This window comes from Monocercomonoides exilis (assembly GCF_001643675.1).
Source record: "Monocercomonoides exilis strain PA203 chromosome Unknown scaffold39-1025343, whole genome shotgun sequence".
Classification (NCBI taxonomy): domain Eukaryota; phylum Preaxostyla; order Oxymonadida; family Polymastigidae; genus Monocercomonoides; species Monocercomonoides exilis.
Window position 1 is genome coordinate 324,757 of NW_027150584.1, and position 15,939 is coordinate 340,695.

The 15,939-nt window shown below is 35.5% G+C and overlaps 6 protein-coding genes across 6 annotated transcripts; 3 read left to right on the forward strand and 3 right to left on the reverse strand.

The window, feature by feature from the left end:
• Positions 1 to 396: 396 nt before the first annotated feature.
• Positions 397 to 2,646, forward strand: MONOS_2056 (fimbrin/plastin). The gene is made up of 5 exons (XM_067871952.1): positions 397 to 450; positions 499 to 708; positions 776 to 862; positions 921 to 1,006; positions 1,081 to 2,646. The coding sequence occupies exons 1-5, from the start codon at positions 411 to 413 to the stop codon at positions 2,269 to 2,271; spliced, it is 1,614 nt and encodes a 537-aa protein (XP_067722950.1). The 5' UTR covers positions 397 to 410; the 3' UTR covers positions 2,272 to 2,646.
• On the reverse strand, positions 2,647 to 3,440 carry MONOS_2057 (uncharacterized protein). Its single transcript, XM_067871953.1, has 5 exons — positions 3,319 to 3,440; positions 3,196 to 3,264; positions 3,061 to 3,142; positions 2,930 to 3,006; positions 2,647 to 2,875 (listed from the first exon to the last, which is right to left on the reverse strand). The coding sequence occupies exons 1-5, from the start codon at positions 3,402 to 3,404 to the stop codon at positions 2,803 to 2,805; spliced, it is 387 nt and encodes a 128-aa protein (XP_067722951.1). The 5' UTR covers positions 3,405 to 3,440; the 3' UTR covers positions 2,647 to 2,802.
• A 425-nt stretch (positions 3,441 to 3,865) lies between these two features.
• Positions 3,866 to 6,169, reverse strand: MONOS_2058 (uncharacterized protein; the record flags this gene model as incomplete). Its single annotated transcript, XM_067871954.1, has 4 exons — positions 6,093 to 6,169; positions 5,642 to 6,048; positions 5,263 to 5,567; positions 3,866 to 5,141 (listed from the first exon to the last, which is right to left on the reverse strand). The coding sequence occupies exons 1-4, from the start codon at positions 6,139 to 6,141 to the stop codon at positions 3,866 to 3,868; spliced, it is 2,037 nt and encodes a 678-aa protein (XP_067722952.1). The 5' UTR covers positions 6,142 to 6,169.
• A 13-nt stretch (positions 6,170 to 6,182) lies between these two features.
• Positions 6,183 to 8,181, forward strand: MONOS_2059 (uncharacterized protein). The gene is made up of 3 exons (XM_067871955.1): positions 6,183 to 6,415; positions 6,546 to 6,707; positions 6,780 to 8,181. The coding sequence occupies exons 1-3, from the start codon at positions 6,196 to 6,198 to the stop codon at positions 8,036 to 8,038; spliced, it is 1,641 nt and encodes a 546-aa protein (XP_067722953.1). The 5' UTR covers positions 6,183 to 6,195; the 3' UTR covers positions 8,039 to 8,181.
• Positions 8,182 to 8,218: 37 nt separating this feature from the next.
• MONOS_2060 (uncharacterized protein) lies at positions 8,219 to 8,713 on the forward strand (the record flags this gene model as incomplete). The annotated part of the gene is made up of 1 exon (XM_067871957.1): positions 8,219 to 8,713. One exon carries the CDS (start codon positions 8,219 to 8,221, stop codon positions 8,711 to 8,713), a length of 495 nt encoding a protein of 164 aa, XP_067722954.1.
• A 661-nt stretch (positions 8,714 to 9,374) lies between these two features.
• Positions 9,375 to 15,409, reverse strand: MONOS_2061 (uncharacterized protein). Its single transcript, XM_067871958.1, has 9 exons — positions 15,348 to 15,409; positions 15,205 to 15,298; positions 15,069 to 15,157; positions 14,889 to 15,020; positions 14,684 to 14,813; positions 10,714 to 14,517; positions 10,314 to 10,376; positions 9,956 to 9,980; positions 9,375 to 9,792 (listed from the first exon to the last, which is right to left on the reverse strand). The coding sequence occupies exons 1-9, from the start codon at positions 15,363 to 15,365 to the stop codon at positions 9,507 to 9,509; spliced, it is 4,641 nt and encodes a 1,546-aa protein (XP_067722955.1). The 5' UTR covers positions 15,366 to 15,409; the 3' UTR covers positions 9,375 to 9,506.
• Between the last annotated feature and the right edge of the window lie 530 nt (positions 15,410 to 15,939).

Genomic DNA, 15,939 nt, shown 5'->3' on the forward strand with positions numbered 1-15,939 from the left:
CACTATGAAGAAATAAATTTTTAATTTTTTTTTATTTTTTAATTTTAATTATAATTTTTTATTTTAATTTATTTTTTTTTTTTTTTTGTGACGTAAAAAAATCTATCAAGTCCGTCAAAAATCGAAAAAGTCACGTCAGAAGTCACCACGTCACCCAGGGTTAATTTTTTATCAGTTGAAAACGAATTATTAATTCATCAACAAAATATATTCTTTTTTTGAATTTAAATTCACATTTAAAAAAACAATGATTGTGCTTGAAAAATTCGCTTATATAAAATATTTAATGAAAAATATAAAATTTGAAATTGTGTTAAAAGAGAAATACAAGTCAAAGATGCAAAAATGATTAACTTTGAAAAGTTAATAATTTTTTGTCAAATGTTACAATAATGGAATAAGATCTAAAAATGTCAACTCAAATACCTGGACAACATAAAGGAGACCATGGTATATTTTTATGATTTGTTCATCATCAACTTAATGTTTTTGTTAAAGTGACCAAGATGGAGGGCCCAACAGGCTATCACTCCTATTCTGAAGAGGAGAAAACTGCCTTTGTTGAGTTTATCAACATGCATCTTTCTGGAGATCCTGATCTTGAGGGAGTTGTGCCCATTGATTCATCAGGTGATGATATTTTCAAAAAGGTGCACGATGGTATTCTCCTCTCGAAAATGATAAATGTTGCGAAGGAAGGAGCACTTGGTTTGACATTCACATATTTTTTCAGCAATTAATAAACCACATTACGAAACAACTTTGCTTTGATTAGACGAACGTGCACTGACAAAAAAGAAGTTAAACATCTACAACATTCAAGCAAATCAATGCCTTTGCATTAACTCTGCTAAGGCTATTGGTGTGCTGGTTCTTTTTGTTTTATTTTTAACTGTGCTAATTTAAATATATTCTTTCAGGTTGCAGTGTTGTTAACATTGGGGCTCAAGATATTATTGAAGGAAGACCAATGCTTGTATTTGCTCTTATGTGGCAGATTATCAGAGTTTGAAACTGAAAGCAATTAAATTGATGGAAATCTTTTAATATTTTATTTGCTTTGTTTACGCTTTTTTACAGATCAAATTGACAAGCAAAATCAATTTGAAGGATCATCCTGAACTGTATCGTTTGTTGGAAGAAGGTGAAACAATCGAAGACTTTTTGAAAATGCCACCTGAACACATCTTGCTGAGATGGTTTAACTACCATTTGAAAGCTGCCAACCACTCTCGCCGTGTGACAAATTTCACAACAGATGTGCAGGATGGAGAAAACTACATCGTCCTTCTTCATCAAATCGCCCCAATGCACTGCGACCTCTCAGGGTTAGAAGACACAGACCCACTTAAGCGAGGTGAGTTTATTCTGTCTGGTGCTGAGAAGCTTGGTGTGAAGAGGTTTATTAAACCAGCCGATATTGCATCAGGAAACAACAAACTGAACATGTCGTTCACTGCACAGCTGTTCAACATGTGGCCTGCACTTGCACCACTGGAGACGATGGATGATAAATTGAAGATTCTGATTGATGAAGACGATTCTGCAGAAAACAGAGAAGAAAGATCGTTCAGAAACTGGATGAACAACGTTGGAATTGAGACGTTTGTGAACAACCTGTTTACTGATCTGAAAGACGGGTTTGTGCTTCTTCAACTTTTGGACAAACTTAAACCCGGGTGCATCAATTGGTCGAAGGTCAACAAGCCTCCCGTTAAGAACGTGTTTAAGATGAACGAGAACACAAACTATGCATTACAGGAGGCTCGCGACCAAGGCTGCTCTCTTGTGGGTATTGGAGGTGCTGACATCTCAAGAGGGCATCGTCAGTTTACATTGGCCATCACATGGCAGCTGAGAAGGCAATATATGATGTCGTATCTGCAGGAACTTGCAAAGAAACAAGGAAAGCCTGCATACACAGAACAGAGTCTGCTTGCAGAAGCGAACGAGCAAGTACAAAAGGCTGGAAAGACATCAATGATCACTGGATACAACGACCCATCAATCAAAACGTCCCGCTTCCTTTGGGATCTTATTGGCACAATCGAGCCACGTGCCATTGATGAAGAGTTGTTCCGCACAGGAGGAGAAGGAGAAGAAGAGAAGAAAGACCAGGAAATGAATGCCAAATATGCCATTGCTGCCGCTCGCAAGATTGGATGCTCCATTTTCTGTCTGTGGGAGGATATCGTTGAAGTGAACCCAAAAATGATTCTTACAATGGTTGGTGCTATCATCGCAGAAGGGCATAAAGTGACTGAAGAGTAATACAAAGATGCAGCTTTAATATATGAGATAATGCCATTTTCAATTCTTTTCTCTCTTTTTTTCTATAATCTTCGCTATTTTTATTTTTTTGATGGCATTATTTCTTCAATATGTTTTACAAAGTATCTGTGGATCTTAAATTGAAATTATCTGTTGGAAATATAATTTACAATGCATATCTGAGTTTAACATTTTGAATTTATGAGCTTAGTTTGTTATGAACCTAGCAAGAGATTTATTTCCTTACAATGTTTTATTTTTTACACAACTTTATTTTTATTTAATTTCTAATAATCAATTATTCCATCTTATCCTTATTTTTTGTTTTCAATCTCTTTATCATCAAATTTAATCAACATATGTTTATCTAAAAAATTTCTTTTTTGTTGTTGACAGTCATTTGAGGAATATATTTAAAAGAAGGAGGAAATGCGAAATGAAAATTTACATTCAACTCAAATTAAAAGAAAATGAAATTTTCAGCAAAACAAAAAATGAAATGATTTGATATTACAATTTTTTAATTCAGTGTTATTGAACAGACTCTGAGCTTCGACATTGAAGAAGTGCTTTTCTATATAATTTCTTTTGTCTTTTAAGTAACCTATTAAATTTAAATAAAAAACAATAAATTATTTGAAATGAATTTTCATCATACTTTTTTTGGTGTGCAATTGAGCGTTGAAGAAATCTCTCTTCACATACTTCGATTTGCAAACGTTTCAAGATGCTTGCCTGTTATAATTCGCAAATACTCAAAATAAGAAAAAAATAAAATTCATGTCACACATTAAAAAGGTCAACGTCAGGAAGGACCTTTGTTTGAATTACCCTTGGAGCAGTAATTTCAGTCAGCGCACGAGATTTAAAACTGAAATATTTATTATTAAGAAATGTCCAATATAAATTAAAAAACTGTCAAACCCTTCTGAAATTTGGCGTAAAATAACATTTTGATCTTCCGGGATAAGCTGTGCAAAACTTTCAGTTGATCTGTAACAAAATCCATTTGAAAAAAGTTATGAATTAAAGAAAAAAAATAAAAACCGAATTGCTGCTGTTGTAAGTCTGATCATGTTACTTATAAACATGGTATCCACTGGAGGATCTTTCATTCTTCGATTTTCAGCCATTTAATACTGAAGTGAAACTATTCAATTCCAAGGTTAAAAAAAATTACATCTTAAGAAATTATGATCACAAAAAGCTTTGACAACCAAAAATATCGAATATTAAAAATGCCCAATTTAACATATAAAAAAACTATTCTTTTTGAAAACTCTCAAAAAAATACAAAATTTCATTTTTTCTTTCTTCCTTTAAATTTTTGAAAGAAAAAACATTTATCAAACTGGATCATCAATGCAAGAAAATTAAAGTCTAACTTTCAACGAGCGTGAAATTATCAAAACAAAATAATAAAAAAATTTTCTTTAAAATTTAAAACTTATAATATGTGAAAAAAAAAAAAATCATTAACATAAAAGACAAAAAATATAAACAACCGTTCAAAAATACAGTTCTAAATTACACTGTAAATTCCTAAATGAAATGATAAGTTTCCACAACATATGAAATGCATGTTTTACATCCATCATATTGACTTCTTCTTTCTCCTTTTCTTTTTCTTTATAGATTCTCCGAAGTTCTGGTCAACCTGGGGCTGCAGCCTCCTTCTCCTCTCCTCCTCGCTCATATTCCCGCTGATCCTGTCGCTCTGGTTGTCTTCCTCCTCGTCCTCCTCCGCCTCGCTCCTCCGCCTCCTCTCCTTCTCCCGCTCCTTCTCAATCTCGCTCAGCAGCCGCTCCCGCGTCCTCTCCGTCTCCCTCTCGTTCCACTCGTCCTGCTCTGTGCTGTGTATCGTCTGCATCGACATCCCTTCCTCCAGCAGTGGCAGCCCTCTCCGCTGCATCTGCTGCAGACGGTGGTGGTTGAGCACTTGCTCCAGCGACAGGTTGCCCGCAGGGGCTGGGGAAGAGCCAGTGAGCGTGGATGTGAAGGAAAGCGTGTGGGAAAAGGATCCTTGGGATGGAGAGGCTGAGAGAGAAGAAGAAGAAGAAGAAGAAGAAGAAGAAGAAGAAGAGGATGATGAAGACGATGAGAAAGAAAGAGAAGGAGCGAATCTGTTAGGTGAAGTGAGGTGGAATGTGAATGGTGACTGTCCAATGCCTTCCTCGTGAATGTCGCTTGATGTGGTTGAAGTGAAGTTGATTGCCTGATTTTCTGGCTGGTTTGCGTGAGATGAGCCAGAACTGATAGAAACGGTGCCCACATCTCCGTTCTGAGAGCCCGATGCCAAACCGGAACCAGTCACAGAAGCAGATGCAGACGAGACAGACATGGCAGAAGAAGAAGAGGAAGAAGAGGAAGAAGAAGATGATGATGAAAATGTAACGCCAAAAGAAGCAGGTGGTGATTGTGATGAAACAGAGGCAGAGCACTGTGGAAGAGTGTCGAGGGACATCTGAGTCGGAGAGGAAGAGAGAGAATATGGATATGAAGAGACTGAGTGAATTGATATGTTTGAGGTTAAAGGAGTGTAAAATTCTCCGTCTTTCTTCTTCTTTTTCTTTTTCTTCTTCTTCTTCTTTTTCCCTCCGCTTGATCCTCCTTCACTTCCCATGTCATTCCACGCACTTTCCCTCCGCCCGTATTTCGATATGCTGTTCCTCTTCTTCTGCCCATCTTTTCCTTTCCCTTTGCCGGCACGCAAATAACCAGAAGAGGAAGAGGCAGAGCCAAACGGGGAGATGGTGGAGGACGAAGAAGACGTCTGCACTTTCAGAATGAGAAACATCAGAAGAAGAAACACAGATGGAAGAATCTCCCAGCAGATCTGCAAGGATACTGTACGAATATACAGACCTCCACTGTTGTATAAATAAATAAGAAATAGAATGTCATGAAAATTACAAACAATAACAACAATTTTCATAATGTGTTTTTAACAAAGTTATTGAAGCATTTAAGTTTGCAAAAAAAACTACAAACCATGACAAATCATCCAATCCACATTCTGCAGAAAATCGACCAATGATTGTCTGGAGAACATTCACATCAAAAACTTTTAGAAGCGACCATAAAAATCTTGCCAAAAACACTGCCCACATCAAAGCAATTAAAATCATCAGTCCATTCAGACTACGTTTTATTTTCCCAAAACCACGAGCCAGAACGCAAATTTGGAAAAGCCTTACCGCATAAATAGAAATTGAAACGAGCACAGCAAAATACAATACACTATTTAAAATCATAAGAGCTTGATCAGGTGAAGCTAAATCTATTGTTTTAGATTTCTTGAAAAGGAATATGTCAGTTGAAGGGGAAAATATATTTCAAAAAACACTTAAATCGAAAAAAATATAAATACCGTTTCTCTTATAGTTATTACAAGCGATGCAATAAACATTGCGGCAAGCATGATGAGGAATAATGATCTCAGTAAGTTTTTCGTGCAGGAATGTAGATTTGAAGGCGGAAGAATTGCGCTTCCAAGCCAAAGTGCAAGAACTTCCCATGCGACAAATAGCAAATAACGAGGTATTTGATCAGCAATGAAAAGTCCCCAAAAATAATTGAAAGGAACAGGCACCGTGTAACAAAAGATGCGCATCATCAAAAAAAGATTGAAAATTACTAAAAATAATTTTCTAGTGTGAGTCTTTTTCCCAGATACTTTATAAAATGTAATTGCCATTTCTTGGAAAGCGAACAAGGCACAAATAAAATACAACGAGACCAAAACTATTAGAGGGGCAGCCCCTGCTCCAAACATCACTAAAAAAATAAAATAAAATACAATTTCAAAATAATATACAAACCAGGCACTTGGGCCGTTAGACGAGGCTGTGTCGGTGAAGATTCACTCATTCCGATCACATACTGATCATGAATGATCTTGAACATTTTTTATAATAGTCACAAATGGATGAGGAATTAAATTTGGCTGTAAACAGCGATGCATCCGACGAATCAAAAACAAAAAGCGATGAGCAGAATGAGAAAGGTAATAATAATAAAGCAACTTCTGCAGCTACCAACGCTATTCAAGTGACTATTGATGATGACGATTTGTTTGAACAGTCGGAAAGCGAAGTGACACCATCAAAAAAAAAGGCTGCTTCAAATTCAAATAAAAGAACAAGTATTGCAACAAAATTATTTTTTTGTTTAAATGGAAATGTTGTTTTTGTAATCTGAAAAAAAATAAAAAATTACTTCTACCATTTTTTAATTTTTTTTCATGGATATTGATACTAATTTATATGAAGCAGATAAAAAAGATGCGCAAGAAGAAACTCTCATTTCACAAGAACACGAAGAAGAAGAAGAAGGAGAGCCAATGATGGCTCCAATCACAGAACAAGAAGAAAAAGCAATTGAAAAGAGAAAGAAGAAGAAGAATGAAGAAGAATTGGACGAAGATGTTTTAGATTGTTTGAAATTTGTTGTTATTTGATTAATGCTTTTTATTTTTAATTTTTTCTTTTCAAATTACAAAAATAAAGTTTTGTTTGACGATTCTGAAGATGAAGAAAATATGGATGATGATGACGATGAATTCAAAATAGAGAAAAATGCAACTCAAGAAAGTGATGATGATTTTGATGTGTCTGACGACGAAGAAAAAATATCCGATTTTGAAGAAGATGAAGATGATGATTGGGACGATGATGGGAAAAAGAAGAAAAAGAAAAAATCAGGTGCAAAAGGAAGATCAGGGAGAGGGAAAAAGAAGAGTGCGGACAGCAAAGATGATGACTTCTCTGGAGGAGAGAAGAAAAAGAGGGCAACGGGGGGCTCAAGAAAGAAGAAAGTGGACTCTGATGCTGAGCCTAAGCCGAAAAGGGCACGTGCAGCGCCAAAGGCCAAAGCCAAAGCGACAACGCCCAAGCCAAAGGCAGCTACCAAAAAGGCGATTGTCAAAAAGGTTGAGGATACCAAAGAGGAAGAGAAAGGCGAAGGAGCAGAGGTTGAAGGAGAGAGCGAGACGAAAAAGAAGAAGAGCAACATCGCATCCGACGACGAGCACAGCGCTGAAGAAGCTGGAGAAAGTGAAGGTGAAGGGTCAAACGACGAAAGCAAAGAAAGCCACGCCAAAGCAGCGCCTGCCTCAAAAGCTCCTTCGAAGTCCCTGTCTGGCGCAAAGCCTGCATCCACGTCATTATCTCAGCACTCAAGTCTACTCACGCACCACACCCCGCTGAAGGGGCTGGGTGGGCTGAAGAAGACAGGCCTATCGTCGATCCTTTCTTCCTCTTCCTCTTCCTCCTCCTCTTCTTCTTCGACTTCTTCTTCTACTTCCTCACCTTCTGCCTCGCCGTCTGCTGGCTCGCCAACAGGGTCACTCGGAGGGATAAGAAGCCTCGGGGGATTGAAGCGCCCGCTTTTGCACTCGTCGCAGCCACTGACGCTGTCGCAGTCGAGCCAGTCGCAAGGCACAACCAAAAAATCGCTTGTCAAAAAGGTGTCAGACGATGATGATGAGAACGAAGGCAACACAGGAGAGGGCAATGGCGATGAAGCAGAAAAGGGAGATGAGGAAGAGGGTTCCCATGAAAAGGAGGAGAATAATGATGAGGAAACACATAGCGTTACAAAGCCACTGCTTAAACCTTCTATTCTCAAGTCTGCTCCTTTAAAAACTACTCTCTCTCACTCCCCTACTAAACTTGGATCTGGAGGGCTTGGAGGTTTAACAAAATCATTGGGACCAGTTCGACGTCTTGGAATTGCTAGAACGATTCCACCTCACCAAACGAAGTAATATTTTATTTTGTTCATAATTTTAATCTTTTCATTGCAATATAATATCGTTCATTTCAACCTTTTTAATTTGATCTTTTTGCAACATTTTTTATCTGTTATTTTTTTAACCTTTTATTCAAAGTATTGTAACTTTTAAAGACAGATAAATTTTATTTTTGCAAAATACGTAATGCAGAAAATGTCAAATACAACATATCATGATAAACGTCCTTCTGCATCAACTGAAGAAACAAATTCAATTGAGACTACTGAGATAAAGCCTCTGGAAAAATGGCAAACATTTCTAGCCAGTAAACTTGACGATAAATTACAGCAGGAGCTTGAATTTGTTGGAACGAAAGAAGATAGCAGCTCTTCAAATGCTGATGGTGTTGAAAAATATGAAGATCATTTTGATGAAATCCCTCTTTTTATTGAATCCTATCCATATGCTGGGCTTGATAGTGGAATTAAATTATTTGAATCTTCACCATTACGCTCCTTTTCTCCAACAAATGATCATTCAGAAAGTTCGAATAAACAATTAGAAATAAATGCATGCTCTTCTTCTGCAAAATCGGGAAAGGAAGAAAAGAAAGATGACGATGATTCTGACGATGAATTAGAAACCAAACTTCTAGTTCCAGGGATTGCTGTGGATTTTGTCAATGAAAAAATTATTCCACAAAAATAATAACTTTTCAATCAAGTCTATTGAGTGAGGGGGAAAATAAACTTTTCACTTCAATACATTTCACTGTTCATAATTATTTTTTAAAAAATCTTTGTTTTGAAAGCCAAATCAGAAAAGAAAAATTCTTTCCTTCTGAAAATTACAAATAATTGAAAAACAAAAAAATGAGTGATAATTTCTCATCTATCAGATTTTTTGAGATTAATATGCTCAATTACTTAGCATATTTTGCTTTTAATGCCTCAACGGATTCTACATATTTTTCCATTGCTTCCTCTTTTGACATTCCTAAAAATTTTTGGAACAACGTTTTTCCAAATCAAATATCAACAATTATATTTCAAACCACTGCGAGATTTCCATTCTGCCCACTTTCTATGCTTTCTAATGTTCAAGCGCATTGGTTCAGCTGTGGTGTTATCACCCTAATTTCAAATAAAAAAAACATTCAATTTTTAAAGATATTTTAAAATAAACAATAAATAAATAAAAGCTAAAAGAATGTTCATCGATAAAAACCTCTGTTGCTTGTTTAAAATACGAATAAGATGGAAGAAGGTCTTCTTCATTTTTAACAAGTTTTGTGTTAGCCTTCAACCTAAGATCAACATTTATCATTTCTCTCATTATTATAAATATGAATAAAATATAAGAACCATTCTCCAGCTTCGGTAAATTTATCTTGTGTCGACATAGAAAGTAAATGAATTACGATGATAACTCAAAAGTTGGGAATTATGATCCATAAATAAAAGGTACAATAAACGTAAAGCCTCATTAAACAAAACAAAACTTATCTACGATAAAACACATATGACGCATTAGAGGGAAATTGCTTTTCTTTTTCAGTGATTCTCTTCAGAGATATGAATTCACAGGAAGATCCAGCATATTTCATAGATACAAAAAATCTAACAGATGGCGGGATATCAGTTACAATTCTTGGCTGAGTTGTTTTAAATATGCGAAGAGAAAGAGTTCTAGGAACACTGTCAAGATCGATGTCTAAATCAACAGCCGCTCTATTTGGACAAGCAACATTGCCACTCAGATTGTTTCCATTGCACCAGCAGCAACCACTTCAATGAAAAGAAAATGAGAAAGAAAGAAACAGTCATAGAATAGAAATATGGTTTTAATAGGAAAGACAAGAAAAAAATTTAAGGAAAAAAATAAAATAAAATAAAAACAAAAATAATAATAACTTCTTTCAGAAAGAGAGAAGGAAAAATGCTCGTATACCTTTTCAATGCATATGAAATAGCATCTGGAATGAGTCGATGTGCCAAAGAGATGTTTTATTCGATTCAATGAGAATTATTATGGAAATATTAGAGAGAAGGAAAAAAAATGATGATAAAAAAAATGTTTATTAATGAAAGAGAAAGAGAGAAGGAAATAGTGAGAAATATTGAGAGAGAAAGAGGAAAATAAAGAAAGAGAGAAAGAGAAGAAGAGAGAAAGAGAGGAAGAGAAAGAAAGAGAAAGAGAGAAAGAGAGAAAGAGAGAAAGAGAGAAAGAGAGAAAGAGAGAAAGAGAGAAAGAGAGAAAGAGAGAAAAACATTGAAATAATTAAGAAATCACATAATTTAAGGCACACTTGTGTCAAAGCGAATGTCCTGATGCAGAGGAATGCTGTATGACGATGGGGCTATGCCAACATCTTTGAAAGGGAGAAACAAAATAAATATTTTAGAGAAAAAAAAGAGGATATTAAAAAAAGAAAAGAAAAGAAAAGAAAAGAAAAGAAAAGAAAAGAAAAGAAAAGAAAAGAAAAGAAAATGAATCAAAGAAATTCAATTTACTGTTAAAATAACATTCTTTCACTGTTGCTAAATTTACTTCGAACATCTTTTTTTGACATATAAAAATACTTCGTTTTCTCTCTCTCTCTCTTTCTCTTTCTCTTTCTTTCTCTTTCTCTTTCTCTTTCTCTTTCTCTTTCTCTCTTTCTTCTCTCCAACAATATGCTTTTTCATTATATTTTCTATTTCACATACATCTTTCATCTCCAGTTTGAGAGTTTGAGTTAACAGCCAAAGTCAATCTCCAAATGCCTTCACTCAACACAACACGTGATGAAATAACAGTCTCCTTCTTGTGGAGAAGGCGCAGGCGAAGCTCATCATATTCAAAAGAGGAAGAGGAAGAAGAAGAGGAGGAGGAAGAAGAAGAAGAAGAAGTTGAATGTTGTGGAACATCCCATTGTGGGTAGAAGATTTCTTTGTAGAAAGGAAGCAGACGAGATGAAGAAGACTCGAAATGCTTTGGCGAATGAGAAGGAGAAGGAGAAGAAGAAGGAGAAAGCGAAGAAGAAAGAGAAGAAAGAGAAGAAGATGATGATGATGAAATTTTCCTTCTTTCAATTTCTTCTGTTTCAACAGTTTCTGATTCTATTTGATCGCTCCACACAATTCTGTCTTCATCATCATCTTCTTCATTTTCTTCTGCTGCTGCTGCTTTTGCTTTTTCTTTAGTTTTATTTTTCGCTTTTGTTTTTGCATCCTTTTCGTCTTCATCCACAACGCTCCAATCAATCCACCTCCACTTCGCACTTTCTTTTTCCCATTTCTTCTCTTTCTCCTTCGCTTTCTCTCTTTCTCTTTGTGTTATCTTCACCCGCTCCTTTTCATTTTGCCTCTCTCTTTCTCTCTCTTCTTCCTCCGTCTCAATAATCCTCTTAATTTCCCGCAAAATATCCTTCATCTTCTGCGTCTTCCAATTCGTTTCCTCTTCTTTTTCTCTCATTTTCTTCTCTGCCTCTTCTTTCTCCTTCCACACCTCATCCATTTTTAGCCTTTCCAGCGCCAGCTGTGCTCTTAGCTCTTCTTTTTCGCTCTCTCTCTTCCGAATCACATCTTTCATCTCGTCCAAAATCTCCTCTTCTTCCTGCCGCTTCTTCTTCAGCCGCAAGATTTCCTTCTTTTCGCTGCTCACTTTCTCCCTCAGCTTCGAAATCTGCTTCGAAAGAGCAGCACAATTCAGACAAGAAGGAGAAGGAGAAGGAGAAGAAGAAGGAAGAGGAGAAGATGGATTGATAGAAGGAGCATAGGAGATAGAAGAGGAAGAAGAAGAAGAAGATGATGATGATGATAACGATAAAGAAGAGAAAGACACATTTGTATTTGACATGCCAACAGATCTGGGTGAGCTGAGCAAATTGCTTGCAGACGAGGCAGAAGCAAAAGCAGGAGACGATTTGACTGAATACGAAGAAGAAGAAGAAGAAGAAGAAGGAAGAGGAGGAGAAGAGGATGAAGAAGAAAAAGAAGAAGATGATGATGATGAAAAAGAAGGAGAAGGAGGAGGTGAATTTGAGTAATTCTGATCAAAATTTGTTGAATCCTCCATCGAAAAACCGATTGATGGCTGCATCAGGATAGGAGGAGGTGTTGTGACAGCTTCAGCATAGATGGCTTCGAATGGGTTGATTGCTGCTGCAAAGGAAGGAGAAGGTGCAGCAGATGAAAGGTCGTCTTCAGAAGAGCTGTCAGAGGAAGAGGAAGAGGAAGAAGAAGAAGAAGAGGAAGAAGAAGATGTCGAGGTACGAGATAGCATTGTTATTTGGCGGGGCTTGGTTGGACGGGGTTTGATTGGTTGGGGTGGAAGGAGAGGAGAAGGAGAAGAAGAAGGAGAAGGAGAAGAAGAAGGAGAAGGAGAGGAGGAAGGAGAAGGGGAAGATGAAGAAGAAGAAGCAATTGTGGATGTAGAGAGAGAAGAAAATGGAGAAGGAACGATCATTTTCTGTGTCTCTATCGTTTTATTTGAACTGCCACTTTTATTTATTTCACTCCCCCTTTCCCCTTCTTTCTCATTAGAACCATCATTCTTTGTGGAAATTGCATGTTTTGTGCTCTTTTCAGTGTTGTTTTGACGTCTTTGTCTGAAGATGTTGAATGGCACATATCCATTGTAGCTCCTTCGCTTCTCGCTTCTTTTATGTGGAAAACAGGTTGAAATCTCGTCTTTCTGCCATTTGGCTGAGGTTGATGTGGCATTGGAAATGGAATTGGAAGAAGAAGAAGAAGAAGAAGAAGGAAAAGGAGGAAGAGGAGATGATGATGATGATGATGGGTTTGATGAATTTGATGAATGCATCAGCTGTTTATTCGAAATCATCTCATCTTTCTTGTTTGAAATTTTGCTTTTTCTTTCACATTCTCTTTCACTTTCACTCTCGCTTTCTTCTTTTTCATCTGAAGAACTATCAATTTCTTCTCTTTTGCTGTGTTTTCTCTCATTTTGATGTTCATCTGACTCAGAAGACGAATCAAACGATGAAGAGTGCGTTAAGAAAGCAGGACTCGTAACAACTGAACAGGATTGCGTTCTTTCTTGTCTGTAAATGGAATTTGAAGAAGAAGAAGAAGAAGAATGAGAAGAAGAATAAGGAAAACCAGAGCTGGTTGTAGAAGTCATAGGAAGAGAAGAAAGAGTACGTATATCTGAATATTGCCGTTCAGATCTGTCTTGATTCTCTTTTTGTTTTTCTTTCTTCTTCTCTTTTTCTTTTTCTTTTTCTTTTTCTTTGTTCTTCTTCTTCTTTTCTTCTTTCACAGAATTCTGATAAAAAGGCGAAGGAAATATGCTTTTGGACAATTTTGTTGCTTGTTCAAATACATCTTCTTGATTGCTATTCAATATACCGTTTTCATCATTGGTTATTTCATCATCATCATCTTCCTCTTCTTCTCTTTCAGAATCGGAAGATGAATCAGAAGAAGAACTTTCTTCTTCGCCTTCTTCTTCTTCCTCCTCCTCCTCTTCTTCTTCTTCTTCTTCGTTTTTGATTCTTTTATATCTTCTGCTTCTGTTGCTGATGTCACATTCTTCACCTTCAATATCATCAAGTTCATCCAAACTATCATCAAATCCATCTGCAATATTTCCGCTCTTCTCTTGTCTAACAAGAGCCTCTTTTTTCTTCTTGTGCTTCTTTTCTTCTTTCATCTTTGCCAATGCCAGTAAGCTTGGCTTTCCAGTTGATGAATATTCTTCACTCACTTCTTTCTTTCTCTGACGTTCTATTTCTTTCTCCCTCTCTTTCTCTTTCTTTCTTTCTTCTTCTATCTTTCTCTTTGCTTTCTCTTCTTTATCATATTCATCGTATGCATCATCTTTATCTTCATCTTTCCCCTTTTCTTCTTCTTCTTCTTCTTCTTCTTCCACTTCCATCAGAATCTTCATCAGTTTTCTCGCTTCCTTTGCACAACTTTCCATCAATGAAGCAATAACCGTATGTGATTGCACTGAATTCTGAGAAGATTTGAGTGAAGATGAAAGCTCAGAAAGTGACATATCAGATGCTGATTCACATATTCCCTTCAGCCCAGCCGTCAGCTGCTTCCTCTGAACAGGTGACAGTTGGATCTTCCATTTACACAGCTTCCTCGAAAATTCAACAGAGGCAGGGTTTTCTACTTCAATCCAATGGAATTGATCATCTTGCTCATTGCAGTCAATTGCATCATCATCGTCATAGTCTTCATCTTTCTCAACATCTCCGCTTTCAACGAAGGAGAAATAGCTGCGCTCATATTCTTCATCTCTCTTGTTTGTCTTTTTTGTTTTTGAGTCTTCTTTGCTCTTCTTCTTCTTCTTCTTCTTCTTCTTCTTCTTCTTTTCTAATTTTTGCAGCCCATCTGAGCCTTTCAGAAGTATTTGCATCAACTTAATTGCATTAATTGTTAATTTCGTTTTCATTAAATCTGAGTGAAGCGATCGTGTCATTGTTAAGTAGAATTCCTTTGCACTGTCATCCAGTTCTTTATAAGCACGCCTTGCTACTTGATCTTGGTTTCCACCTTCGAATAAATATAAAATGAATTAATTAATAATAGTGTAGAAAAATGAATAGATGAATGGAAAATGTGATTTTGTGAAGAACATTAACTATAAAAAATAACAAAAAGAATTTATTTGACAAGTCTTTGTGCAAAGCAATTTTTTAATTTCTAAAGAAATTTTTACCTTTATAAATCATAAAAAGCAATGCAGAAAAAGGCCCATATGATGTCAATTCATGTGCGGATGATGGGTGATGAGAAAGAAGATATAGCATGCATTCTGTTGATATGGAAATAACATTGCCGTTTGATGACTAAAAAACAAAATTTTTGTTGTTAAAAAAATATAAACAAATTATGATATCATTTAAACAACAAAAAATAAATACTAAGTACAATTGGAATGCATCTCTTATTAAGTTTGTTCTTTCTTCTTGTATTTGAATTGAATCATTTATTCCATATCTATCGAGCTCCTTTTCATACAAATCTATTAATTTCATTATCAAACCAGAAATTTCCTATTAGTTTGTTAATTGTAGCAAAAAAATCATATATTTATGCAAAACTGTCAACTCTTTATCTCTGTCAGATTCGACTATCGATTTAAGTTGATTGTATATCTCAGCATCGCTCAGTACAATAGCATTTTGTGGATCTTGTTTTGCAAATTATTTGAAATGGTTATTTGAAAAAGCTGCATACCAAGTGAAATCCTTTCAAACATTTTTAAGGCCAAACTCATTCTTTTTGCAGGTTTTGAAGCAAAGGATTTGACTAAAAGTTCTGCTTGCTCATCCTTTATTAATGAAAAAATAAAATATAAAAGCTGTATATAATAAGCGCACTGTTAAAATGTTAATCATTTCAGAAGTGAGCAAAAATTATTCTTCAAAAATCTGAAAATATTATGGGACAAAATAAAAAAAACGATATTCAAAAAGTTAGTTTGTTATCGTGTTTTACAAAAATATTTTATAAATCATATTTTTTTTTATGAAGTGAAAAGGATGAACAGTTATTTCATTGTTTCACAATGTAAAGAATAATATTCCAACGAATCTTCATCAAAGAAAATGTTTTTTCTTTATGTACAAAAAAATCATCATATTTCAAGAACGGTCAAATAATCAAGTTCATCTTTATATTGCATTCATGTTTTAACAATTGATTAATTCACATTTTTTTCAACTTGCTTTTGTAATTATTACTCAAGTGTTTCTATTGACTGGCATAGAATGCGGTTATTTTTGCATCCATATTTTTTCAATCAAAGATTTTGGTTAGAAAATTCACATTAAATATTGATTAATAAAATCTGAAAAGTTGTTGCTCCTTTCAAAAATCATTTTTTCATTAAAATTATCTCAAACATCTTCATTTTAACTGTTCGAAAATGTTTCTCCTTTTAAAAAACTATTCCTCTCTGAAAAAATAAAA